General features: G+C 45.7%; 1 protein-coding gene across 6 annotated transcripts in view; it reads left to right on the plus strand.

Moving 5' to 3' along the window:
• LOC140413213 (nuclear receptor coactivator 7-like) overlaps positions 1-27,017 on the plus strand; it is a 193,891-nt gene that overhangs the window by 161,333 nt on the left and 5,541 nt on the right. For all 6 annotated transcript variants that reach the window (XM_072500890.1, XM_072500887.1, XM_072500886.1 and 3 more), the window contains 4 exons: positions 8,353-8,512; positions 19,620-19,742; positions 25,605-25,757; positions 25,836-25,931. In XM_072500890.1, coding sequence (XP_072356991.1) covers positions 8,353-8,512; positions 19,620-19,742; positions 25,605-25,757; positions 25,836-25,931 — 532 coding nt within the window. The remainder of the gene's footprint in view (positions 1-8,352; positions 8,513-19,619; positions 19,743-25,604; positions 25,758-25,835; positions 25,932-27,017) is intronic.

Here is a 27,017-nt window from a genome sequence, read left to right on the forward strand (position 1 = left end):
CCAGCGCAAAGTTTAGTGCTTGTACCATTTTTTTTTGTAGAAATGTGTTGTGAACTGTTTTACTAATCAGAGTATCCACCCACCCTCCCCATACATTGGTACTATGGGGAGGGTACCCTGTTTCTCCAACACAAAATAAGTGTTTGTACCGTTTGGCCTTGTATATATTTTTTACTGTTTTAATAAAAAGATATGGCCAATTCAGCTCGCCTACACATCTTTGGGTTGTGAGGGTGAGACCCGCACAGACACCGGGAGAATGTGCAAACTCCACATGACCCGGGGCTGGGATTGAACCCGGGTCCTTTGCGTCGTGAGGCAACAGTGCTAACCACTGCACCACCATGCTGCCCCCATTTGTTGTGGTCACTGCTCCTTATAACATTAAAAAAATGTCCCAAGCCACTTCATAGAGAGGTATATGCAAAATATAGGCCAAGCTGGGAAAGAAGGTGGTAGGCAGGATGGCCAAAAGCTTGATAGAAGGCGTTTGAGCTATTTTAAGATGAAGAACGGCAAAAAAGCCAGAGGAAGGTAGCATTTACATTGGAAACGTATGCTCCGCCTTTCTGGTTTTCACAAGAAAGTGCCTGTGTCAAAGTAATGTAAATATTGGGGGCGACCTAATGGAAACGTTTCTAAGGGCGCGATCGAATGGCCGTGCTTCGCTCGAAAAGCAGTGCACCTTGGCGCAACATGGACAATAGAAGCCAGGAGACCCCGCTCCCAGGACATACCTGGCATGCTGGCAGTGCCATCTGGGTGCCAGCCTGGCACTGACGATGTTCCCAGGTGGCACTGCCATCTGGCAGGGGCACTGTCAAGTTGCGATGCTGACATTTTTTTGTAGGGTGGCGATTGGGCCAGGGGTGCCCTTCACTGGTGTTGGGGGAGGTGGGGGGGGGCCCAGGGACCCCCTCATAATGTGTTGGGGCTGGAGGGGGTCAGTTGTCGAGTTGGGGGCTCCAGAGATTGGGACGCCATGTTTAAATGGCGTCCCGATCTCTTACTACACTGAGGAGTTCAGGCGTGCGGAGCTCCTCAGCACAGAAAACGGAGTTATGTGCGGCCTCGCCCGCGCGTTCCCCACTGAGGCCCCCTATCTAACCCAAGTGACGTTTGATAGCTGTGAGCGCTGAGAAACACGTGGCTAAACGGGATCATTATGAGACTTTGTTCCCATTTAGTTAAATCGCGCCCTCAGTGTAATTTTTGGGGAGTTTTACTGGGGGTTTCCCACCGGCTTTGTCGCTGAATTTCCCACCGCTATCTAACCACACTTAGGGAACGGTTCTCTTGCCGCGAGAGCACAACGTGGTTGGAAAATCCCGGGAGCCCTCCAGCGGACCACCCGGCAGCCTCTGCACCTCACGGGATTCACCCAAGTCGTTCGAGATGTTGGAGTCGGAACTCCGCAAAATGACACTGGCGAATGTAGCTCTTAAACCTATTTACGACCTACCTGCCCGGGATCCACTGGCCTCCCTCGATTCTCCGGCCTCCCCAGGGAGGCTGCAGCCAGGCCCCAATCAGTGTTGATCCACACAAACGTGGACCATGCCGAATGGTGCTCTGAGGGTCTCCAGAGCATTGGAGACCCTGGGTGGCTAGGGGGTGCAGGGTGGCTCCCTGGCCCTCCCCCTGGAATGCAGGCACCTTGGCACTGCCCAGCTGGCACCCTGGCTCTGCCAAGGTGCCCAAACAGCACTGCCAAGCTGGCAGGAGCACTATCTGGGTGCCAGGGTCGCAGTGCAAGGATGCCCGAGTGCCAGGATGGCACTGCCAAGGGTTAGGGGCCATCTTGGCCAAGGTGGAGGATGTGTTTGAAGGGTGGGGATGTGCAGTGCAGGTATGTATGGGCCTCCGGCAGGTTGGGGAGGTGCTGGGAGGGGGAGGGTAGAGTCCTGGAAGGGAGGGGGTTCTATTAAGGGACTTGGAAGGGCCAAAGGAGGGGGGGCCCCCAGGAAACCCATAGCAGGATGTCCTCACTTTCAGGGTGTGGTGTAGTGCCCATGTGTGTGCGGGGTGACATTGCCCATGGGTGGGGGGTATGGGGGATCTATGAGCTCACTCAGAGATCAGGGCACCCTTTCAAAATGGCGGCCCAATCTCTGAGTTCAGCTCCTCAGTACAAAGAAAATTCTAAGGGCGCGATTCTTCCAAAAAGTTTCAAAGTTCATTTGTGGCGGGTTTTTCAGGGAGTTTCTTGCCGACTCTGCCGGCGAGTTCCCCATCACTATTCAATGACACCTAGTCACATTTTTGGGCCCTGGGGAGTTTCTCACCGGTTTAGCCCACACTGCACTTTGGGAACCCTTGCACTGGCACCCAGGCAGTGCTCCTGCCAGCTTGGCAGTGCCAGCTGGGCAGTGCCAAGGTGCTCATGTTCCAGGGAGAGGGCCAGGGTGCCACCCTGCACTAACCCTGACCACCCAGGGGTCTCCGAGGCCCGGGAGACCCACTGGGTGCCATTCCGCCTGGTCCATGTTTGTGAGAAACAGTGAGAAACTCTCCAGGACCCCCAGGCCCATTGAATAGCGGTGGGGAACTCACAGGCAGAGCCAGCGGGAAATTCCCTGAATAACCCGCCACAAATGAACTTTGAAATTTTTCCAGAGAATCGCGCCCTTCGTCACTTTTATGAGCCCGAGGGAGTTTCTCACCGGTTCAGCCCACACTCAGTTCTGAATTCTTCCGGCCTGCCCCCGACAAGAATGGCACTGGTGAGAGGCAGGCAATGGAGAACTCCATTGACCTTGGGTGGGAGTCTCCGGTCACTGGGCGAACGCAGCCGGCGAATCCCACCCTTAGAATTATTTTCATCACTGGGTAGCTGAACTCACTGGCCAGACCGGCTCCTCAAAGATCAGGCCACCATTTTGAAAGGGCGCCCTGATCTCTAAGTGAACTTATGGGTCCCCCATTTCCCCCACCCATGGGCAGTATGCCACCCCCTCCAAGTGATGACACCCTGCAATGGGGTCACTCAGTGCCCCCTTTTTGGGACCTCCCACACCCCCTTTCCAGGACCCCACCCTTCACTCCCCAAACCTTCCAGGAGCCCCTTCATATGTACTCTGCATCCCCCACCCTTCATAATCTCCCTCCACCCTCTTTTCATGTGCCTGGTTCTCCTCAGGCCCTGACCCTTGGCAGTGCTACCCTGGCACCTGGGAAACCTGACACTGCCACCTTGGCATCCTGGGAGTACTCCTGGTGGCTTTGCGGTGCTACCAGGGCACCTTGGCAGTGCCAGGGTGGCAGTGCCTAAGTGCCAACCAGGCAGTGCCAAGGTGCCCATGTTCCAGAGGGATGGTCAGGGGGCCATCCTGCACTATGCACAGCAACCCATGGGCCTCCGATGGCCTGGAAGACACCCCCAGGTGCCCTCCGCCTCGTTCACATTTGTGTAGACGAGTACTGAATGGCCCCCAGCTGGGGATTCTTTGGGGAGGACATTAGATGCCGGGAGGCCAGTAGATCCCGGGTGAGTACGCTTAAATATATTTCAAACCTACTTAAGCATACTTGGTCACGCCCATTGTGGGCAGTATTCTAGACGTGCCTCCCCGCGGGACTTGGGTAGGTCCCGCAAGACGTAATGGCTGCCGGGAAGCCCGCGGGAACCCTCACCCGACATCTACCGCCTATGTCGCACGCTGGCTGGTCGATCGCACCCATAATGTAATAACGTTGAAACGTTGAAAGTGAAACTCCTTTGTTATTTCAATGAAAAGATCATAGAATCCCTACAGTGCAGAAGGGGCCATTTGGCCCATCGAGCCTGTACTGACCCTCCTAAAGAGCACCCTACATAGGCCCACTCTCCCAACCTATCCCCTTAACCCCACCTAACCTGCACATCTTGGGAAACTAAGAGGTAATTTAGCATGGCAAATCCACCAAACTTGCACATCTTTAGACTGTGGCAGGAAACAGGAACACCCGGAGGAAACCCACGCAGACACGGAGAGAAAGTGCAAACTCCACACAGACAGTCACCCAAGGCCAGAATTGAACCCAGGTCCCTGGCACTGTGAGACATCAGTGCTAAGCACTGCGTCACTATGCCACCCAGGTCTACCTATATAAAATAAATTGGTCAATGTTTCCTCAAAAATATCAAAGGGAAGGATTTAGATAATGTGTTCAGTATCTTTGAATAAATGACTACAACCTAACATATAAATTGAAGCTAGCAACCCTCTTGCTAGCAGATGTTGCCCTGTCACTAATCCACGCTTGTTTTGTGAATTTGAACATTATTAACAGGAATTTAACAAGATAAGGGAACATGAAACATCGCATTTAAATTCTTGCTGCATGTCTTGTTTCTTAAATTTTCACCTTTTTTTAAAATTGCAAATAGAAAGATGCAAAATGATTGCATCACATTAGCCTACTCTAGTGATTGCTTCATATATAGCAATGATAGAACGATTGCTGATTCCTGTGAACTACTGTTTTACATTATGTGACGATTAATATATTTTAACCAAATTATTTCAGCATCATTTTCATCCAGTTGATGCAACTATTATAATTACAATGTTTTTTTATCATTTTCATTCATCATTTTAACATCATCCTATTCCAGGCAAATTCTTAAAGATTATCACTGAGGAGGGACAATGCAATTAGGGCAGCACGGTGGCATAGTGATTAGCACTGCTGCCTCACGGCACCGAGGACCCAGGTTCGATCCCGGCCCCGGGTCACTGTCTGTATGGAGTTTGCACATTCTCCCCGTGTTTGTGTGGATCCCGCAATCCAAAAATGTGCAGTGGCTGAACAGCCTATTCCTGTTTCTGGGACCTCGGTACTGTGAGGCAGCAGCACCAATCATCGTGCTGCTCCTGCTGGGCACTGACTGCCTGTGGGCGATGAACCTACAATAAATTAAGAAACATGTTGAACCTTTTAAAACTGTAAGTTTGCACAATTTTCAAGAACTTTAATCTGATATTTGGCATTGTAAGTTTTTGATCATATCACAAAAGGTGATCTTACAAACAGGTCACAATGAAAAACAAGTTTGGAAAATATAATTGTACTCCAGTCTTTCTTCATTTTATTCCCAACAAAATTCAATGCCACTGCATCATGAAAAAAGCCATTTACGATTTTTGGCGTCTGATGTCAAAGTTTCCCTCAACACCCCTGTGACTTGCAGCAGTGCTGTCAACATAACCATCATTTTAACATCATCCTATTCCAGGCAAATTCTTAAAGATTATCACTGAGGAGGGACAATGCAATTAGGGCAGCACGGTGGCATAGTGATTAGCACTGCTGCCTCACGGCGCGGATGACCCGGGTTCAATCCCGGCCCCAGGTCACTGTCCATGTGGAGTTCGCACATTCTCCCCGTCTGCCTGGGTCCCACCCCCACAACCCAAAAAGATGTGCAGGCTAGGTGAATTGGTCACACTAAATTGCCCCTTAATTGGAAAAAACCTAATTGGGTACTGTAAATATATTTTTTTTAAACACAACCTACCCAGATATTTGATCTCCCACAATTATGAAAGAATCAGTAAAATCCTTTTTATAATTTTGACAGATGTGATGCTTAACAAACTCAAAACCCTGTTCTACTGCAGACAGGACAGCTCTGTGTTGTTGTTGTTATGTTAAATCCCCACTCCGCTTGTAGAGATTTGTTTTTATGGAACTTGCTGCACAGATGGTAGTGCCATTGTGGTCTCCACGAGGGTTGTGTGTGCAGCTTGTGCTGAATGGAATCTACTGTTACATTTGGCTATAAAGACTGCTCTTGGACTGTACATGACATTGAGCCTGTTTTTCATTCCAGATTGTAATCATCATCATCTGGGTGATATAAGAATACCTTGCTTGTGGCGAATGAAAGCTGTATGATTGAACTGGCATAGGAGGTTTATTCAAGCTTGTTTTTTCAAGATTACATAGAAATGTTTGAAGCCACTGTACATTTTGATCACTTTGCATTGGCAGGAAGAGTGCATGGATACATTAAGATTTCCTGGTATGCTTGTGCTGAAAATGATGCCAACATAAAGGGAAATCTTTGCTACCAGATAAATCTACAGCAGTGTATGTTTTATTCCTTCTAATTTCAACCATTGAAGACCTGATTAAACCATAGCTGGCATTAAGAGAGTAAAGGAAAAGAAAAGGGTGGTGACAGAGAAGAGCAGGGAAAAATGATTTAGGGGGAAAAAACTGGTAAAGAAAGGTCAGTAATGGTTCTACAACTATTGCATGATCAGCTGCATTCCAATTATCCATTAAGTATCTAATCACCTTCAACCCTTCAACCTAAAACAGCATTGATAAAATACCTAGTGTAATGGCAGACAGGAGGACATTAACACTTTTTAAAGAATTCAAATATAATTTGTTCTACTTATCATTTCATGGTACACAACTCTTAATGTGCATTGCAGGCTAGGATGCTAGATTTCTTTTGTTGACCGTGTCAGTATTGAAGCAGTTTTATTGCATTGGAAAAGAGTCAAGAGATTACATCATCATCATACAGGTAAAAACATGTAGTTGTTACTATAAGCCTTTTTCTACATTGTTTAAAATATTAATTGTAACATTTTAAAAATAACTAACATTGGCTCTGCTGAAGATTTTTGTTGTTGAATTGTTTAAACAGAACTGGGAAGCTGAGACTGTAGCCTGCAAATGATTATCTACATTATCACAATGTTAACTAGGACAGGCTCCTAATTAGTCAAGAGCAGATTTATAGCTGTGTTTACAGCCTACTTTAAAAGCTCAGTCTGTTCTGCAGATTGCTTTGGTCTTGTGACTGGAGGGGCGAGTCTGTGAGGAATCCAATCAGTGAGTATGGATCTCCCTGGGTATTGGTTAGGTTTATATTAATGCTGTTTTAGGTTTAAGGGTGCATTTGAATGGAGGGTGATGAGTACTAAGTGGACTGTTGAAAGCAGCTGAATTGTGATAATTGTGGAACTGGTCTTACCGATGGGGTGGATTTTCTTCCCTCAATCAGTCTCTGATTTCTTTTTAACCAGCGTCCTCTTTTTAAAGCTCTCGATGTTTGACAAGCAGCTCAATATTTGAATGATCAGCTACACTAATTGTGCATTATATATACTGACTTGCAGTAAGAGAATGATTTCAGTATGTTGTCTTTTTTTAAACTTTGGATCAATTAATCTGTCGGATTAACTGATTAAAAGTTTTCTCTTTAATTGGGAAATGACTACAAAAGTCCAGTTTCAGTGGATTTGAGCCCAGTACACAAATTATTTGTGTTATTTGATAGCCTTTCTCTTGAGGGGGAATTGATCTCGGAAATAGAAATCTTCATGGTGTTAATGGCATGATGTGGTGTGAAGGAAGTTATGTTGTTGGGAGTGTACATGGATACCTTGTCTGGCCCTTCCTCTGCCACTCCTGATATTGCACAATGCTGAGGTACAAAGAGAGGAAAATGTTTTATTTGTGCCTTCCTCTTCCTTGTGTTAATACAAATTGATATGATTTTTTTTTGGAATTGAAGGATATAAAATTACTTTCAAGAATCATATTGAAAAAAATGACCTTTGTTTTTCGACATCATGAATTATTCCCCATCTCGATAGAGATAGAAGTCTGGGTTTACAAACATTTCAAATCATTTTCTTCCCAAACAATTCAGGATATTAAAATGCCAATTAATTTCTGAACACATGAAACCTCCTTGCCATGGGACTGGTTTTATTCTGAAAGGCCAAGATGGTGCTAGCAACTCTGTGGTGAGAGGATTTAAGTTCTCAACCCGTTCTATTGTAATGCATGTGGTTTGTTTTTTAAAATAATTCCTTCACGTGGATAACTTTGCACATGTTTGTGCAAGAGATGGGAATCTTACCAAAATTCCAGTTTGCAATTAAAACACATTAGGGGTTTGAAATCTGAGCAATTGTACTTGGAATGGCAATATAAAAGAGTTCTGATTTATAGGCACTGACATTTTGAATGAGTGATATTTCTTTGGACTATTAACATCAGATTTGAGCACTTTCGAGTTGCAGCACTGCAAAAGAGATTGGAGGTGCCATCTTTTGGGTGAGATGTTGAACTATGTTTGCTCTTTGAGGTGGACATAAAACAATCCCAAGTCATTTATTTAAAAAGTAAACCCGTTCTCCCAGTGTTCTGGTATACATTTATACCTTAACCAATACTAAAAACAGATTATTAATCTGGCAATTTATCTTGCTGTCTGCCAAGCTTCTCTACAGAGTGTCCAGACTTCATTGCCTCGGACACACACATTGAGGTGTCTTGGGGTTAGAAAAAGTGCTATGTAATTGCAAAGTTTTTTTTTAATTTACTGTTCTACTGTTGCAGAGTGGCTGAATTACATGGATACCTGAAACATTGGCGACCTGAACTTTATTTGCCTGAAAGAATGGGTGACACTCGAGTAGATGACTTTGTTCTCCTGGATGGAAAGAGTGCTTTTCCCTTGAGTGAGAAGTTTTTTGATGGACTTTTTGATGAATGGGAGGTGAGTTAAACCTACTTCTGGTACTGAAGAAATGGGAGGTGAGTTAAACCTGTCATGATATGCACTCATGCACATACTGAGATACAGACACCCAGTACAGCCAATCAACACACAGGACAGAACACAACCAATCACCAGGCAGAACACGAGAGGGTGGTCTCCCACTATAAAACACACGAGGCATCAACACTCTGCCTCTTTCCACTGGTGACAACTGGAGTGACAGTCGGGGTGTATATATCAGTTAGCACCTTCTACATGTGGCTCAGAGCTAGTCTGGTCTAGTTAGTTATAGTAAGCATGCTTCGATTAGTAAGAGTGTCAAACACACAGCAGCGAACTGTGTGCACTGCTTAACAAGTTCAATAAAGCGTATTGAACCAACACCAAGTTTGGAGTCCACTTTCAAGTACAACTGCATCCAGTTGCAGTCTGTTACCCCTGGGTGATTAACACGACAAAACCTACTTCTGGTACTAAAGTCACTCACTTGACTGTGGCAACATATTATGTTGATGTGAAGCTAACAGAAGAGAAAATTGCTGTTAGGATTTTCAAAAGCAGTTGTTTCTTGAGCTAATGTTCATCTTTTCTGTTTTGCATACCATATGGAATATGACTTTTTTTTGTATTGTATTCCTTATGTGTCTACTTATCCATCCTTGATAATTAAATGGTTGCTCACCCTGATATCTACTGCCAATTTAAACTCTTCTCTTCCAGTAGGAATGACTCCTGACTTCCCAATGATAGTGGGAACCGAAGCTGCAAATTATTTAAACATCACTGCTGGATGGGTACATCCACTGCCCTGGTATGGTGGTGTAGCTGGGTCCATTTTTCTTTTCTTGAGACCCTACTGAGAAGAGGGGAAAGTAGTATAAGTTGGGACTTCCGAAACAGATTTGAGGTTGCGAGCTCAGCGGGAGCAATGGCAGGCCGTGGAGCCTGAACTGAGTGCCAGCTGTGAGGCCCCTCTCAATCCTTTTTCCCGAATGGTGAACATGACCTAATGAACAGATGTGTTGAGGCTTGATTGCTATAAAAATAAAAGCCTATGAAAAGTTAGGGGTTTTTTTCTGCCACACTCTGGCTGATTCACCCCTGCCCATCCAGGGTGTCCCTGAGTCAGGCATTAAAATGGGTTCACATTGGGAAGCACTGGTTTGAGGCCTAAATACAGGATTGTCATTTTGATATGAATATATGTACCTAGATGAGGAATTTAATAGATTTTTGTGGTTTGATAGTCTCTCATGAAAGTGCAAGCTAACATTAAATTGCTGGGACTTGCAAGTTGGATGAAAATTGGTCTCCTTTCCTGGTAGCTTTAGTCAGGAGGCTGTCTGTGACATGCATGGTAACTGATAACACAAGTGAGCATCTTGCAGGGTAGGAAACCAGTTTAGTTATGGTAGGTAGTGCAGAATTGATTGCCCTTTTTAAAAAAAAATGTGCAACAAGGAAAAGACCTGCACTATACTTGACTCCACTCGAGTCAAGCCTCCAATTGCTTGGTGTGGAAGCAGCAAATGCAATTTTTGATGGGAAGGTGCAGCTTCAGTGGACAGATCATGTACGATATACAAACCTCTAAGCAGATTTCTTAAATGGTGCGTTGACAACTGGGAACCAATTTTGTGTTTGTCAACATAGGGGATATTCAGATGTGGGAACAAGTTGAAAATAAAATGAAAATCGCTTATTGTCACAAGTAGGCTTCAAATGAAGTTACTGTGAAAAGCCCCTAGTCGCCACATTCCGGCGCCTGTTCGGGGTGGCTGGTACGGGAAGTTGCTCAAGTTAAAGGAGCACAGCGAACTTCTCCACGAAGGTGCCTCTTCCCACAAGACCGATAGCATCACTGCTGAATGCAAAGGCAGTTGAGGAAGTCGCATTTCGGGAACAATAAAGATTTTTTTTTCCAGAGCCACACTTCAATCTTTACTCATTCTGAGCAAAAGTAGATCTCAACAATCACCAGAGTACTGACTGCAAACAAATGAGCAATTCTGGTTATTGTCCTCCATATCAAATGATGGCAATGCGCAGTGCTTCTGGGCAAACAATTAAATTTGAGATTTAGACCGTGTGAGCAGCTATGTCTGCACTGCTAAGCATTTTTTTTTTTTTTTTACGAGTGCACCCATGGAGCTGTAACTGAGTCTTTACAGATCTATGTCCGAGAACAAATAAACTTGAGCTTGTTCCAACATCATCTGTGCTTGTCACAAAGCTCCCATAAGTAACCTGATCAACAACAACAAGAATTTATAGGGCTAAAAATTAGTATCGGGGGCAGCAAAATGGGAAGTTGCCTATCATTACCCATCTCCCGGTCCAATATTCCAGAATTCGGAAGGGATGAAGGAGGCTGTAGATAGGGAAGGATTTGAAGGCATTGATGGAATAAGAGCCAATGAGTGCAAGGATTGAGTTAGTGAAATTAGGTGGAGGGGTTTGCATCATGATTGGTTTCAAGGGCAGCACGGTGGTGCAGTGGTTAGCACTGCTTTCTCGCCATCCCAGGTTCGATCCCGGCTCTGGGTCACTGTCCGTGTGGAATTTGCACATTCTCCCCGTGATTGCGTGGGTTTCGCCCCCATAACCCAAAGATGCGCAGGTTAGGTGAATTGGCTACGCTAAATTGCCCCTCAATTGGAAAAAATGAATTGGGTACTCTAAATTTATTATTTTTTAAAAAGAAAAAAAAATGATTGGTTTCAATAATCCCTAGTGGAGGCAGGGACTGACTAGGCCGAATGGTCTGTTTCTGTGCATTTAAATCTGTTTTACCTTGGCATTACCCTCAGCAACCCATGAAAAATATATTTGGATAAAAGGGCTGCTTTCTTCTTGTACATATAAACATTCAAATCTCCACATGAAAATGACAGACTAGCAATTTAAGTCAGTGTGTAAAACAGGGAGAAAGTGCAGTCGTTTCTAAGGTACCCAATTATTTTTGTCCAATTTAGCGTGGCCAATCCACCTACCCTGCACATCTTTGGGTTGTGGAGTGAGACACACGGAGTGTGTGCAAACTCCACACAGACAGTGACCCGGAGCCTGGATCAGCGCCGTCAGGTAGCAGTGCTAGTCACTGTGCCACCGTGCTGCCCCCAAAAGTGCAATGATAAGTATGGAGTTGGCTATTCTGGGGTTCAATTCTAATAGTATTGACTGACGACAGCCGTCTATCTCTCAAATTCTTCACCTGCCCAATGGTGCACTGCTCGACTGATTGTTACAGCTGAGGTTTGATCCTGTCCTGTATCCAATATCCACCAACTGATCTCTCAACAGAGGTCATCAGATAGTGATGGTTCTTTCTCTACCCCCTTCCCCCATCAACTTCCTAATTGAGTGCTGATGCCAATTGGTTGTACCTGGCATAGACCACCTCTCAAAAAAGGAGGTTGTGGCAAAGTGTTATTATCAGTGGACTAATAATCCAGACACCCAGGGTAATGCTCTGTTTGATTTCTTACCACAGCATGTGGTGGAATTTGAATTCCATAGAAATCTGGAATTAAGGGCAGCATGGTGGTGCAATGGTTAGTACTGCTGCCTCGCACGGTGGTGCAGTGGTTAGCACTGGGACTGCGGCACCGAGGACCTGGGTTTGAATCCTGGCCCTGGGTCACTGACCGTGTGGAGTTTGCACATTATCCCAGTGTCTGCGTGGGTTTCACCCCCACAACCCATTAGGTGGATTGGCCACGCTAAATTGCCCCTTGGAAATAATTAATTGGGTACTTAAATTTATTTTTAAGTGGGAGATCTGGAATTAAAGTCTCATGATGACTATGAAACCATTGTTGCTTGTCGTAAAACATCATCTGGTTCACTAATTTTAGGGATGGAAATCTGCCATCCTTACCTGGCTTTTTCCACATACAACTCCAGAACCCCCACAGCAATGTGGGTGACTCTTAACTGCCCATCTGAAATGACAATGCTGTCAAAGGCCTCTTCCATGTGGCAATTAGGAATTGGGAACAAATGCTGCTCTTCCCAGTGATGCCCACATCCCTTTTTTTTTTTTAAACGCCCCTCACTGATTGAAAATATTTTTTTAAATAAATTTGGATACCCAATTATTTTTTTTCCAATTAAGGGGCAATTTAGCGTGGCCAATCCACCTAACCTGCACATCTTTTGGGTTGTGGGGTGAAACCCATGCAGACACGGGGATAATGTGCAAACTCCACACTGACAGTGATCCAGGGCCAGGATTCGAACCCGGGTCCTCGGTGCCGCAGTCCCAGTGCTAACCCCTGCGCCCTGCCTGATTTATTATTTTTAAGAATTTAAATGACCCCTCCACATAATTCATCGTCCCTGATTTTATTTTTAATGAGAAATGGGATGAAGGATAGTTTCAACTATGTAAATGTACACAAAGGAAGGGTGCGTGTAATCATTCTGTTAGTGTGGGATATAAAAGCATTTTCTCAAGAGTTGGGCACTTCCATAAATTGCCAACAAGAGTTTTATTGATGAACAGTTCAAGAATTGTGTGATCGCTCACGAGGATCATGGGGAAAATCGCTGATTGATCTCCCTCTGGGCTTCGTAACATGAGTTCCTGTGCGGGTGGCACAGTGGTTAGCACTGGGACTGCGGCGCTGAGGACCCAGGTTCGAATCCCAGCCCTGGGTCACTGTCCGTATGAAGTATGCACATTCTCCCAGGATCTGCGTGGGCTTCACCTCCAAAACCCAAAGATGTGCTGGTTAGGTGGATTGGCCATGCTAAAATTGCCACTTAATTGGGAAAGTAAATAATTGGGTACTCTTTTTATTTAAAAAAAAAAAAAAAAAAAATGTTTTTAAGTTTCTGTGGTGAGTGGGTGGAGGCTCACTCTCATCACAGTAACTTCATTGAAGCCTACTTGTGACAGTAAGCGATTTTCATTTTCATTCATTTCATTAGTGGGACTTGCAAATGTAGCTCCCAGACCGGCGTTCCCCTGTAGTCCTGGGCTGGGATGTTTGTTTTGTGTGCTGCGGTAACGACCTTATTTTCAGTTTAAAATAACCAGTTTGGCTTTTCACTCCGTACCTCCTCGAATTATTACAAATTTCTTTTGTTGAATTACATTGGCATGTTTCTGCTGTTTATCCATTCCGCCTGGCCAGTCCATGCAGATGGAGCCTCTTCCCATCTTTTCTCATGAACCTATCCTCTTCATCATCTAGTCCTTTTTCCCTCTTTTTGCTATCTGACTTCCCCTTAAATGCATCTATACTGTTCACTTCAACCACACCATGTGAGTGTGAGTTTAATTTTTGTAATTCTGAGTTTCTTATGAATTCTTCTATTGATGGTCTCTGATGCTTTTCCACTAGTTCTCTGTACTCATTCTCAGAATAGTTCACGATTTTAAATATCTCCATTAGGTCACCCGTCAGCCTATTTTTTCTAACAAACAATTTTATTGAGGTATTTTTTTGGCATTGTAAACAGTTACAGCTAACAGAAATGTGCAAACATCAATATTAAACCACTACTTCTATCAAACCATACTGCACATGCCTGCTCCTCTCCCCTAGACACTACCCGCCTATTTATCCCTCCTACTCTACTCTAATCTCCGCTGCCGCCCCCCCCCCCCCCCCCCCCCCCTGCTGATGTTCACTCTCCCGCGAAGAAGTCGATGAATGGTTGCCACCTTCGGGTGAACCCCAGTACAGATCCCCTCAAGGCAAACTTAATTTTTTCCATACCCAGAAAACTTGACATGTCCGAAGGCCATAGTTCGGTCTTTGGGGGTCTTGAGTCCCTCCATGCCAGCAGTATCCACCGCCGGGCTATTAGGGAAGCAAAGGCCAGAACATCTGCCTCTTTCTCCCCCTGGACTCCCGGGTCTTCCGAAACCCCGAAAATTGCCACCACTGGACTCATCACCACCCTTGTTTTCAGCACCCGGGACATGACCCCCGCAAATCCCTCCCAGTACCCCCTAAGCTTAGGACATGCCCAAAACATGTGAACATGGTTCGCTGGTCCTCCCGCGCATCTAGCGCACTTGTCCCCTACCCTAAAGAATTTGCTCATCCGAGCTACCGTCATGTGGGCCCGGTGAACAACCTTAAATTGAATCAGGCCGAGCCTGGCACATGTTGCGGTTGAGTTTATCCTACTCAGAGCTTCCGCCCACAGCCCGTCCTCCATCTCCCCGCCAAACTCCTCCTCCCATTTGAGTGTCAGTTCCTCCGTCTGGGACTCTTTCCCCCTTCATGAGCACCTTGTAGATATCCGAGACTCTACCCTCTCCTCCTTCTCCTCGAGAGACTATTCTGTCCTGGATCCCTATTGGCAGGAGGCGTGGGAAGGATGGGACCTGTCTGCGTACAAAGTCCCGCATCTGTAAGTACCTAAAGTCATTTCCCCTTTCCAGCCCAAATTTCTCCTCCAAGCCCCTCAAACTCGCAAAGCTCCCCTCCAGGAACATATCGCCAACCTCCCCACCCCTACTGGCCGCCATGTTCGAAACCCTCCATCCATGTTCCCACGGGTGAATCGATGGTTATCACATATTGGAGCCCAAACAGACGCACCCCCCCCCCCCCCCCCCCCCCCCACATGCCTCCTCCACTGGCCCCATATCCGCAGGGCCGCCCCCACTACCGGGCTGGTGGAGTATCTGGCCGGCGACAGTGGTAGGGGAGCCGTGACCAGTGCTGCCAAACTGGTGCCCCTGCACGAAGCCGCCTGAATGAAGCCGCCTCCACTCGCTCCCGGATAGACCCCGTACCCACCATCTACTTCCTTATCATGGCTATGTTAGCCGCCCAGTAGTAATTGATCAGACTCGGCAATGCCAGTCCCCGCTTGCTGCGGCCCCTTTCAAGCATCGCCTTCTTCACCCACGGGGATTTTCCCGCCCAGACAAAGCTCATGATGATTTTGCAAGTCCTTTTGAAGAAGGACCATGGGATAAAGATCGGGAGGCACTGGAAGAAGAACAGAAATCTAGGGAGGACCCGTCAGCCTTTTTTGACAGTGTCCCAGGTTCGATTCCAGGCTTGCGTCACTGTCTGTGCGGAGTCTGCACGTTCTCCCCGTGTTTGCGTGGGTTTCGCCCCCACAACCCAAAGATGTGCAAGGTAGGTGGATTGATCTTGCAAAATTGCCCCTTAATTGGAAAAAAATTAATTGTGTACACTAAATTTTTTTTTAAATTTTAAAATGTGCTGTTAGGTGAATAGGACATTCCGAATTCTGTACCCGAACAGGCGCCGGAATGTGGCGACTAAGGATTTTCACAGTCATTTCATTGCATGTGACAATAATAAAGATTATTATTTTGGAAGTTTAAAATAAAGTTGATATCCGCTATTCTTTTAATATGCTAAATGCGGTTTGCTTTTGAGGCGTGACTACTTGTTTAATGACTAGAACAATGCAAGACCTGTAGCAGCGAGAAGTAAAGCCTGACTGCAAAATATAAAATCATTTACAAAGCAATTGGGGAGGATGGACATTGTGCAGGTCAGTGCAAGGAGAATGTTGACTAATTGGATAATTTCCTTTTCAATTAACATTAATTCCTGCTTGCCATCAATAGCCAGCTATGATCTTGTACCATTTTTCAACATTTGCTTCTCATGTGTTCTCTTCCATTTTGCACTTGGTTGAATGTTTGCTTTTGCTTGTATTGTGTGTCTGCATGTGTGAGTGTGTGGCCTTGTACAGAAACCAGATGTGTACCTCAGCCCCACAATTGCCATGTTTTCTCAGAGACAGCACTAGAAATGTTATTTATATTTAATACTGCTGCACAGTGTCCTTCACTGCCCTCTCCAGAAGATCTTAACTCCTTTATTATGGCTCAAATGGTAGATGCCCTTACTATCCAGTCACTCCGATCAAATCTCTGCATTGGTAGTTCTGATTGTGTATCCAGCAGTTGCCTGGGAATATCCTCCTCTTCTTTTGGATTGAATGTTCTTGGTGTTTGTTTTTAAAAGAGAGTCAGATATTCTGTTTTCAGATCTAACATTGTACTTGTGTAGGCTGATTGCTGCATTTAAAAATAGTGCATATTATATAATGAGCTTCATGGTTTACAATGCAGTAAATATAATAATAACAATCCCTGGTCACGCACTCAGAGTCTGCGAGGACTAACTGGCAGATATTTTTGAGGACATCTTTAAGCTGTCCCTACTCCGCTCCGAGGTACCCACCTACTTCAAAAAGTCCACCATCATACCGGTGCCAAAGAAGAACCAGGCAACGTGCCTCAATGACTACCGTCCGGTGGCCCTGACTTCAGTTGTAATGAAGTGCTTCGAGAGGTTGGTCATGAAGTGCATCAGCTCCATACTCCCCAGAACGCCTTGATCCACTGCAATTCGCACACCACCACAACCGGTCCACAGCAGACGCCCTCTCCCTGGCCCTACACTCATCCCTGGAGCATCTCGACAACAAGGACTCCTACATCAGACCTCTTTTTATTGACTACAGCTCAGCCTTCAACACCATAATCCCAGCCAAGCTCATATCAAAGCTCCAAAACCTAGAACTTGGCTCCTCACTCAGCAACTGGATCCTCGACTTTCTGACCCATAAACAGCAACATCTCCTCTACAATAGTCCTCAATACTGGGGCCCCACAAGGCTGCGTACTTAGTCTCCTACTATATTCCCTGTACACACACGACTGCGTGGCAAAATTTGGTTCCAACTCTATCTACAAGTTTGCTGATGATACAGCCATAGTGGGCCGGATCTCGAATAACGACGAGTCCGAATACAGGAGGGAGATAGAGAACCTAGTGGAGTGGTGCAGTGACAACAATCTATACCTCCATGCCAGCAAAGCTAAAGAGCTGGTCATTGACTTCAGAAAGTAAAGTACTGTACACACTCCTGTCAGCATCAATGGGGCCGAGGTGGAGATGGTTAGCAGTTTCAAATTCCATGGGGTACACATCTCCAAAAATCTATCTTGGTACACCCATGTGGACGCTACCACCAAGAAAGCACAACAGTGCCTATACTTCTTCAGGAAACTAAGGAAATTCGGCATGTCCACATTAACTCTTACCAACTTTTACAGATGCACCATAGAAAGCATCCTATCTGGCTGCATCACAGCCTGGTATGGCAACTGCTCGGCCCAAGACAGCAAGAAACTTCAGAGTCGTGAACACCGCCTAGTCCATCTCTCGAACCTGCCTCCCATCCATTGACTCCATCTACACCTCCTGCTGCCTGGGGAGAGCGAGCATAATCAAAGACCCCTCCCACATGGCTTACTCACTTTTCCAACTTCTTCCATTGGGCAGGAGATACAAAAGTCTGAACACGCACAAACAGACTCAAACAGCTTCTTCCCCACTGTTACCAGATTCCTAAACGACCCTCTTATAGACTGACCTCATTAACACTACACCCCTGTATGCTTCACCCAAATCAGGTGTTTATGTAGTTACATTGTGTACCTTGTGTTGCCCTATTATGTATTTTCTTTTATTTCCTTTTCTTTTCATGTACTTTTTTTTAATAAATGTTTTATATTGGGTTTTTGAACAAAGTATATTTGCTGTTATGTACACAGGATATATCTCTCTCTCTCTCTCTCTCTCTCTCTCTCTCTCTCTCTCTCTCTCTCTCTCTCTCTCTCTCTCTCTCCATCTGAAGAGAAGGGCACACACACAAATCACAAAGGGGAAAAAAAAAGGGGGAAAAAAAATGTAACAACACGAGACAAATACAAAATCAAATAAAGTATATTATGCACCCGCTCAACAGCAGCAACTCTGTACACTTGGATAAATTATTTACACACCTAAGTAGGCATTCGTTTGTGCGGGGTGGGGGGGGTGGGCAAATATACATTTGGGTGCTGGAGAGACAATTACAGAAGGCAATACTCGAATGGGTCTGGTGCTGGTGTTGTCCCTTGCTTCTCCCGGACGGATTTCGTTGTCGTCTCGTGCTCACCTCCGCTTCAGCCGTTCCTCCCGTCTTCCGCCTGTATTCTCCTTTTTCGCTGTTCCTTTGGATGCTCTTTTCATGTACTTGATGATCTGTTGAGCTGCTCGCAGAAAAATACATTTCACTGTACCTCGGTACACGTGACAATAATCAAAATCCAATCCAGATTTAATGCAAATAATCGCTTTCTTCTTTCTCCAATTCTGGCCTTCTGCACATCTAGAATTTGGCCCTATGCTCTGGAATTCCATCTCTCCATGTCACTGCCTCTGTACACGTCTCCTCTCTTTCCACACAGACACAGACACACAGACACAAATACCGCTTTCTGTTGATACTCCTATCCGCTTTCTGTTTGTTAACATTCCTGTGAAGTGCCCGTTGAAGGTGCTACATGAATGCAGGGTGTTTTTGAAGCTGTTAGCAATTGATTTACGTTGACTTCCTCCACAATAGAAAAGAAGTCACCGTGCAAGAGAACATTTGGAGAATTATACTCTGCATCCAACGTCATCGAATTCAGCCCGTTATTAATGCAGAGTTAACCTAATCATGTGAGGGTAATGATAACACCGCAGCAAGCATCCATTGTCTTGCCCAGCAGCCCAAGTTTTTTTTTTTTTTTATTTTTTTATTTTTTTTTTTTTTTTTTTTTTGCACTAACCTGGATAGTGATAGCCAACAAGAACTTCTATACTTTTGGATTAAGCAGCCTAAGAATCCAAGCTGAGCCCATGCTGACGTTTATGGCTCAGTACCACGTTGAGTTAATTTGTCAATGATTCATCAGAACAGCACCAGAAAATATATTCAGAATGGCATGATTAACATTCAATTCATAAGTGGGCTCAGAATTTGTAAGTATTCAATTGGACTGTGCCAAGAGTGAGGTGTCATATTGTACAAGTCTTCAGAATTTATTCAAGATGCGTGTTTTGCAAATTATTTTCTGCCTTCGTTCCACTGCAGTTGGCCTGTGATGTTGGCTTAGTTTTATGCTTAGAACATTATCTTTAATTCGAAGAAGGGAATTGTAATTAATACAAATCAGATAAAGCACCACAATGTAGGTTTGTGGCAGTGGAGGTTTAACAGTTTAATTCCATGTTCTAGTCCTAATTAGTTACCGACCTGTAATGATTATTTCCAGATTATAACCGTGGAGGATGACCCAATGAAACGCCGCAAAGATATTTTTGATTCTGAATTTGGAAATATGGCACCTGTTCTTCAAGGAAAAAGCAACTTAATGAAACCTTTTCACATTGAGAAGGTAGGATTACCTTTTCTTGGTCCGCTGGTCCTTGCCTTTCCTGACTTCACGGCTTTTTTACTTTATACCGTTTTGGATGCTGTTTGGGGGGGGATGACCGGCCAGGTCTCTGGCACTGAGTCTGGCTCTGGGGCTCAGAAGGGAAGGGGGAGAATAGAAAAGAAATAGTTGTAGGAGATTCAATGGTTAGGGGAATAGATAGGAGATTCTGTGGTCGCGAGCGAGACTCCCGGAAGGTATGTTGCCTCCCGGGTGCCAGGGCCAGGGATGTCTCGGATCGTGTCTTCAGGATCCTTAAGGGGGAGGGCGAGCAGCCAGAAGTCGTGGTGCACATTGGTACCAACGACATAGGTAGGAAGAGGGGTGTGGAGGTAATAAACAAGTTTAGGGAGTTAGGCTGGAAGTCAAAAGCCAGGACAGACAGAGTTGTCATCTCTGGTTTGTTGCCGGTGCCACGTGATAGTGAGGCTAGGAATAGGGAGAGAGTGCAGTTGAACACGTGGCTGCAGGAATGGTGTAGGAGGGAGGGCTTCAGGTATTTGGATAATTGGAGCGCATACTGGGGAAGGTGGGACCTGTACAAGCAGAACGGGTTGCATCTGAACCAGAGGGGCACCAGTATCCTGGGAGGGAGGTTTTCTAGTACTCTTCGGGAGGGTTTAAACTAATTTGGCAGGGGAATGGGAACCGGATTTGTAGTCCAGCAACTAAGGTAGCCGATATTCAGGACGCCAAAGCGTGTAATGAGGCAGTGATGAAGGGAACACTGACAAAGGAGAGTACTTGCAGGCACGGAGATGGGTTGAAGTGTGTATACTTCAACGCAAGAAGCATCAGGAATAAGGTGGGTGAACCTAAGGCATGGATCGGTACTTGGGACTACGATGTGGTGGCCATCACGGAAACTTGGATAGAAGAGGGGCAGAAATGGTTGTTGGAGGTCCCTGGTTATTGATGTTTCAATAAGATTAGGGAGGGGGGTAAAAGAGGTGGGGGGGTGGCATTGTTAATTAGAGATAGTATAACAGCTGCAGAAAGGCAGTTCGAGGAGTATCACCCTAATGAGGTAGTATGGGTTGAAGTCAGAAATAGGAAAGGTGCAGTCACCTTGTTAGGAGTTTTCTATAGGCCCCCCAATAGTAGCAGAGATCAGAGATGTGGAGGAACAGATTGGGAAACAGATTTTGGAAAGGTGCAGAAGTCACAGGGTAGTAGTCATGGGTGACTTTAACTTCCCAAATATTGAGTGGAAACTCTTTAGATCAAATAGTTTGGATGGGGTGGTGTTTGTGCAGTGTGTCCAGGAAGCTTTTCTAACACAGTATGTAGATTGTCCGACCAGAGGAGGGGCAATATTGGATTTAGTACTTGGTAATGAACCAGGGCAAGTGATAGATTTGTTAGTGGGGGAGCATTTTGGAGATAGTGACCACAATTCTGTGACTTTCACTTTAGTAATGGAGAGGGATAGGTGCGTGCAACAGGGCAAGGTTTACAATTGGGGAAAGGGTAAATACAATGTTGTCAGACAAGAATTGAAGTGCATAAGTTGGGAACATAGGCTGTCAGGGAAGGACACAAGTGAAATGTGGAACTTGTTCAAGGAACAGGTACTACGTGTCCTTGATATGTATGTCCCTGTCCGGCAGGGAAGAGATGGTCGAGTGAGGGTACCATGGTTGACAAGAGAGGTTGAATGTCTTGTTAAGAGGAAAAAGGAGACTTGTGTAAGGCTGAGGAAACAAGGTTCAGACAGGGCATTGGAGGGATACAAGATAGCCAGGAGGGAACTGAAGAAAGGGATTAGGAGAGCTAAGAGAGGGCATGAACAATCTTTGGCGGGTAGGATCAAGGAAAACCCCAAGGCCTTTTACACATATGTGAGAAATATGAGAATGATTAGAGCGAGGGTAGGTCCAATCAAGGACAGTAGCGGGAGATTGTGTATTGAGTCTGAAGAGATAGGAGAGGTCTTGAACGAGTACTTTTCTTCTGTATTTACAAATGAGAGGGGCGATATTGTTGGAGAGGACAGTGTGAAACAGACTGGTAAGCTCGAGGAAATACTTGTTAGGAAGGAAGATGTGTTGGGCATTTTGAAAAACTTGAGGATAGACAAGTCCCCCGGGCCTGACGGGATATATCCAAGGATTCTATGGGAAGCAAGAGATGAAATTGCAGAGCCGTTGGCAATGATCTTTTCGTCCTCACTGTCAACAGGGGTGGTACCAGGGGATTGGAGAGTGGCGAATGTCGTGCCCCTGTTCAAAAAAGGGACTAGGGATAACCCTGGGAATTACAGGCCAGTTAGTCTTTCTTCGGTGGTAGGCAAAGTAATGGAAAGGGTACTGAAGGATAGGATTTCTGAGCATCTGGAAAGACACTGCTTGATTAGGGATAGTCAGCACGGATTTGTGAGGGGTAGGTCTTGCCTTACAAATCTTATTGAATTCTTTGAGGAGGTGACCAAACATGTGGATGAAAGTAAAGCAGTGGATGTAGTGTACATGGATTTTAGTAAGGCATTTGATAAGGTTCCCCATGGTAGGCTTCTGCAGAAAGTAAGGAGGCATGGGATAGTGGGAAATTTAGCCAGTTGGATAATGAACTGGCTAACCGATAGAAGTCAGAGAGTGGTGGTGGATGGCAAATATTCAGCCTGGATCCCAGTTACCAGTGGCGTACCGCAGGGATCAGTTCTGGGTCCTCTGCTGTTTGTGATTTTCATTAATGACTTGGATGAGAGAGTTGAAGGGTGGGTCAGTAAATTTGCAGACGATACGAAGATTGGTGGAGTTGTGGATAGTAAGGAGGGCTGTTGTCGGCTGCAAAGAGACATAGATAGGATGCAGAGCTGGGCTGAGAAGTGGCAGATGGAGTTTAACCCTGAAAAGTGTGAGATTGTCCATTTTGGAAGGACAAATATGAATGTGGAATACAGGGTTAACGGTAGAGTTCTTGGCAATGTGGAGGAGCAGAGAGATCTTGGGGTCTATGTTCATACATCTTTGAAAGTTGCCACTCAAGTGGATAGAGCTGTGAAGAAGGCCTATGGTGTGCTCGCGTTCATTAACAGAGGGATTGAATTTAAGAGCCGTGAGGTGATGATGCAGCTGTACAAAACTTTGGTAAGGCCACATTTGGAGTACTGTGTACAGTTCTGGTCGCCTCATTTTAGGAAGGATGTGGAAGCTTTGGAAAAGGTGCAAAGAAGATTTACCAGGATGTTACCTGGAATGGAGAGTAGGTCTTACGAGGAAAGGTTGAGGATGCTAGGCCTTTTCTCATTAGAACGGAGAAGGATGAGGGGCGACTTGATAGAGGTTTATAAGATGATCAGGGGAATAGATCGAGTAGACAGTCAGAGACTTTTTCCCCGGGTGGAACAAACCATTACAAGGGGACATAAATTTAAGGTGAAAGGTGGAAGATATAGGAGGGATATCAGAGGTAGGTTCTTTACCCAGAGAGTAGTGGGGGCATGGAATGCACTGCCTGTGGAAGTAGTTGAGTCGGAAACATTAGGGACCTACAAGCAGCTATTGGATAGGTACATGGATTACAGTAAAAAGATATAGTGTAGATTTATTTGTTCTTAAGGGCAGCACGGTAGCATTGTGGATAGCACAATTGCTTCACAGCTCCAGGGTCCCAGGTTCGATTCTGGCTTGGGTCACTGTCTGTGCGGAGTCTGCACGTCCTCCCCGTGTCTACGTGGGTTTCCTCCGGGTGCTCTGGTTTCCTCCCACAGTCCAAACATGTGCAGGGTAGGTGGATTGGCCATGATAAATTGCCCTTAGTGTCCAAAATTGCCCTTGGTGTTGGGTGGAGGTGTTGAGTTTGGGTGGGGTGCTCTTTCCAAGAGCCGGTGCAGACTCAGGGGGCCGAATGGCCTCCTTCTGCACTGTAAATTCAATGATAATCTATGATTAATCTAGGACAAAGGTTCGGCACAACATCGTGGGCCGAAGGGCCTGTTCTGTGCTGTATTTTCTATGTTTTATAAACACCGAACTGGAGAAAACTTTACTGCTGGCTGACTTAAATTAGCCTTCATAAATGTACACCTGCTGGTCCTGACTGCTTGTCTTCAAATGATATCATATTTCATTCATAACAGATCTCCTGTCATGGCACCACTGGCATTTGATTATTTGGGTCTCGAGCCACCAAAGGTTGACCTTGCTACATTTATCGAAGGTTGATTTGCCAGGAACCCCCTGGGAAATATTCCCAAGAGCAATAAGGAGAATGTTTTTTTTTTTTTAAAAATGTTTATTCAAAGTTTTTCCAACAAAAAGTTTCAACCAATTAAACCCGCCGTCCCATAACAGAAAAGAAAAAGAGAACAGAACATAAACATATCAATCAAACATAATACAGAACTTATACAATGGGTTTCTCCCGCACATATTAACCCTCCCATATGCTTTATTTTTTTTTACAAGTACCCCGAGGAAACCCCCCCCCCCCTCCCTCCCTGGGTTGTTGCTGCTGCTGCTGACCGACCTCCTTCTAACGCTCCGCGAGATAGTCTAGGAACGGTTGCCACCGCCTGAAGAAACACTGCGCAGACCCTCTCAAGGCAAACTTTATCCTCTCCAGCTTAATGAACCCTGCCATGTCATTTATCCAGGCTTCCACACTGGGGGGCTTCACGTCCTTCCACATGAGCAAGATCCTCCGCGGGCTACCAGGGACACAAAGGCCAGAATACCGGCCTCTTTCGCCTCCTGCACTCCCGGCTCGTCCGCCACCCCAAATAATGCCAGCCCCCAACATGGCTTGACCTGGACTTTCACCACCTTGGACATAGTCTTCGTGAAACCCATCCAGTGCCGGGCACGCCCAGAACATGTGGGCGTGATTCGCCGGGCTTCCCGAGCACCTCCCACATCTGTCCTCCATACCAAAGAACCTACTCAGCCTCGCCCCTGTCATATGCGCTCTGTGAATAACCTTAAACTGTATCAGGCTGACCCTGGCACATGAGGAAGAGGAATTAACCCTACTCAGGGCATCAGCCCACAGACCCTCTTTAATCTCCTCCCCCAACTCCTCCTCCCACTTGCCCTTCAGCTCCTCTACCGAAACCTCCTCCTCTTCTTTCATCTCCTGATATACCACCGAAACCTTGCCTTCTCCGACCCATACACCCGAAATCACCCTGTCCTGAATTCCCTGTGCCGGGAGCAACGGGAATCCCCTCCCCTGCCGCCTCACAAACGCCCTCACTTGCATATACCTGAACGCATTTCCCGGGGGTAACCCAAACTTCTCCTCCAGCGCCCCTAGGCTCGCAAACGTCCCGTCTATAAACAGGTCCCCCATCCTTCTAATCCCTACCCGATGCCAGCTCCGAAACCCCCCGTCCATCCTTCCTGGGACGAACCGATGGTTTTCCCGGATCGGGGACCACACCGAGGCTCCCATCTCACCCCTATGTCGTCTCCACTGCCCCCAGATCGTTAGCGTTGCCGCCACCACCGGACTCGTGGCGTACCTTGTCGGTGAGAGCGGCAGCGGTGCCGTCACCAGCGCCCTTAGGCTCGTTCCTTTGCAGGACGCCATCTCCAGCCTCTTCCATGCTGCCCCCTCTCCCTCTATTACCCACTTACGGATCATCGCCACGTTGGCTGCCCAATAATAGCCAACCAGATTCGGCAACGCCAAATAAAGAGAATGTTGAAGACAAAAATGACAATTCTTTCCTCAATGTACAAATTTGCCCTTCATAGTGACAGATTCACAATTAATTTCGACAACTAGTTTTATTTATTAATGACAGCTAAGACTTCTATGCCAGCTTTCTGCTTGGGTTGACTGTATTTATCCAGATTTCTATCTTGCATTGCTCTGTAGATTTCGAAGTATCTACCACCTAGAACAGTGGGTCATCCGTGGCTACTGGCATACAGCACATCTTTGCATGGCTTTAGTCTGAAAACCTTGTACCGCAGAGTGGCTGACACTGACTCACCAGTACTGCTGGTTTTAAAAGACACTCATGATCAGGTAAGGAAGGTCATTGGTATCTGCTGTCAAATCTCTCTGCTAATCAACAACTCCTTAGCTACCTTGTGTTGGTTACAGGTATTTGGCGCTTTAACCTCTCACCCTCCCAGGCCAAGTGACCGTTTCTATGGAACAGGAGAAACTTTTCTGTACACCTTTGGTCTTGATTTTAAGGTACGTTTGGAACAACCTATTAACCAAATCCTCATGAACATAATGGGAGCGTAGAAGGTTTCAGCTGTTTTTTCTCTCTTCCCCCTATGAAGGCATTCACTCCTTGCTGGGTGTGGTTCAAAGGGCATTGGCAGACCTCATGCTATAAAATGGCAAATTGTTCAGTTAATGTCAGGCTATTTAATTGTAAGATGCATCACAACTGAACTCGCAGTTTGTCTCCAACCCGAGACATCAAGCTGTTCTCTGGTTACTATTGCGAGTTGGTTCCAGTGCAGATTGAGTGATTAGAACACAAATTGAGTTACAATCTTGCACTGCTCTTGAGCATAAATATAGCATGGAAAATCACATAATGAACATGTAATATTTACAATGAGAGATGAGTTTTGATGATGAATGGTGGTGTGTTCAAATCGGCTTTAAATCTGATGCTGTCATCATTAAAAATGATAGTACAGCATTTATTTTTGAATTGAAATGTCCATAAGACCATAAGACATAGGAGCGGAAGTAAGGCCATTCGGCCCATCGAGTCCACTCCACCATTCAATCATGGCTGATTTCAACTCCATTTACCCGCTCTCTCTCCATAGCCCTTAATTCCTCGAGAAATCAAGAATTTATCAACTTCTGTCTTAAAGACACTCAACGTCCTGGCCTCCACCGCCCTCTGTGGCAATGAATTCCACAGACCCACCACTCTCTGGCTGAAGAAATTTCTCCTCATCTCTGTTCTAAAGTGACTCCCTTTTATTCTAAGGCTGTGCCCCCGGTTCCTAGTCTCCCCTGCTAATGGAAACAACTTCCCTACATCCACCCTATCTAAGCCATTCATTATCTTGTAAGTTTCTATTAGATCTCCCCTCAACCTCCTAAACTCCAATGAATATAATCCCAGGATCCTCAGACGTTCATCGTATGTTCGGCCTACCATTCCTGGGATCATCCGTGTGAATCTCCGCTGGACCCGCTCCAGTGCCAGTATGTCCTTCCTGAGGTGTGGGGCCCAAAATTGCTCACCGTATTCTAAATGGGGCCTAACTAATGCTTTATAAAGCTTCAGAAGTACATCCCTGCTTTTAT

Source organism: Scyliorhinus torazame, chromosome 1, assembly GCF_047496885.1.
Source record: "Scyliorhinus torazame isolate Kashiwa2021f chromosome 1, sScyTor2.1, whole genome shotgun sequence".
Lineage (NCBI taxonomy): Eukaryota > Metazoa > Chordata > Chondrichthyes > Carcharhiniformes > Scyliorhinidae > Scyliorhinus > Scyliorhinus torazame.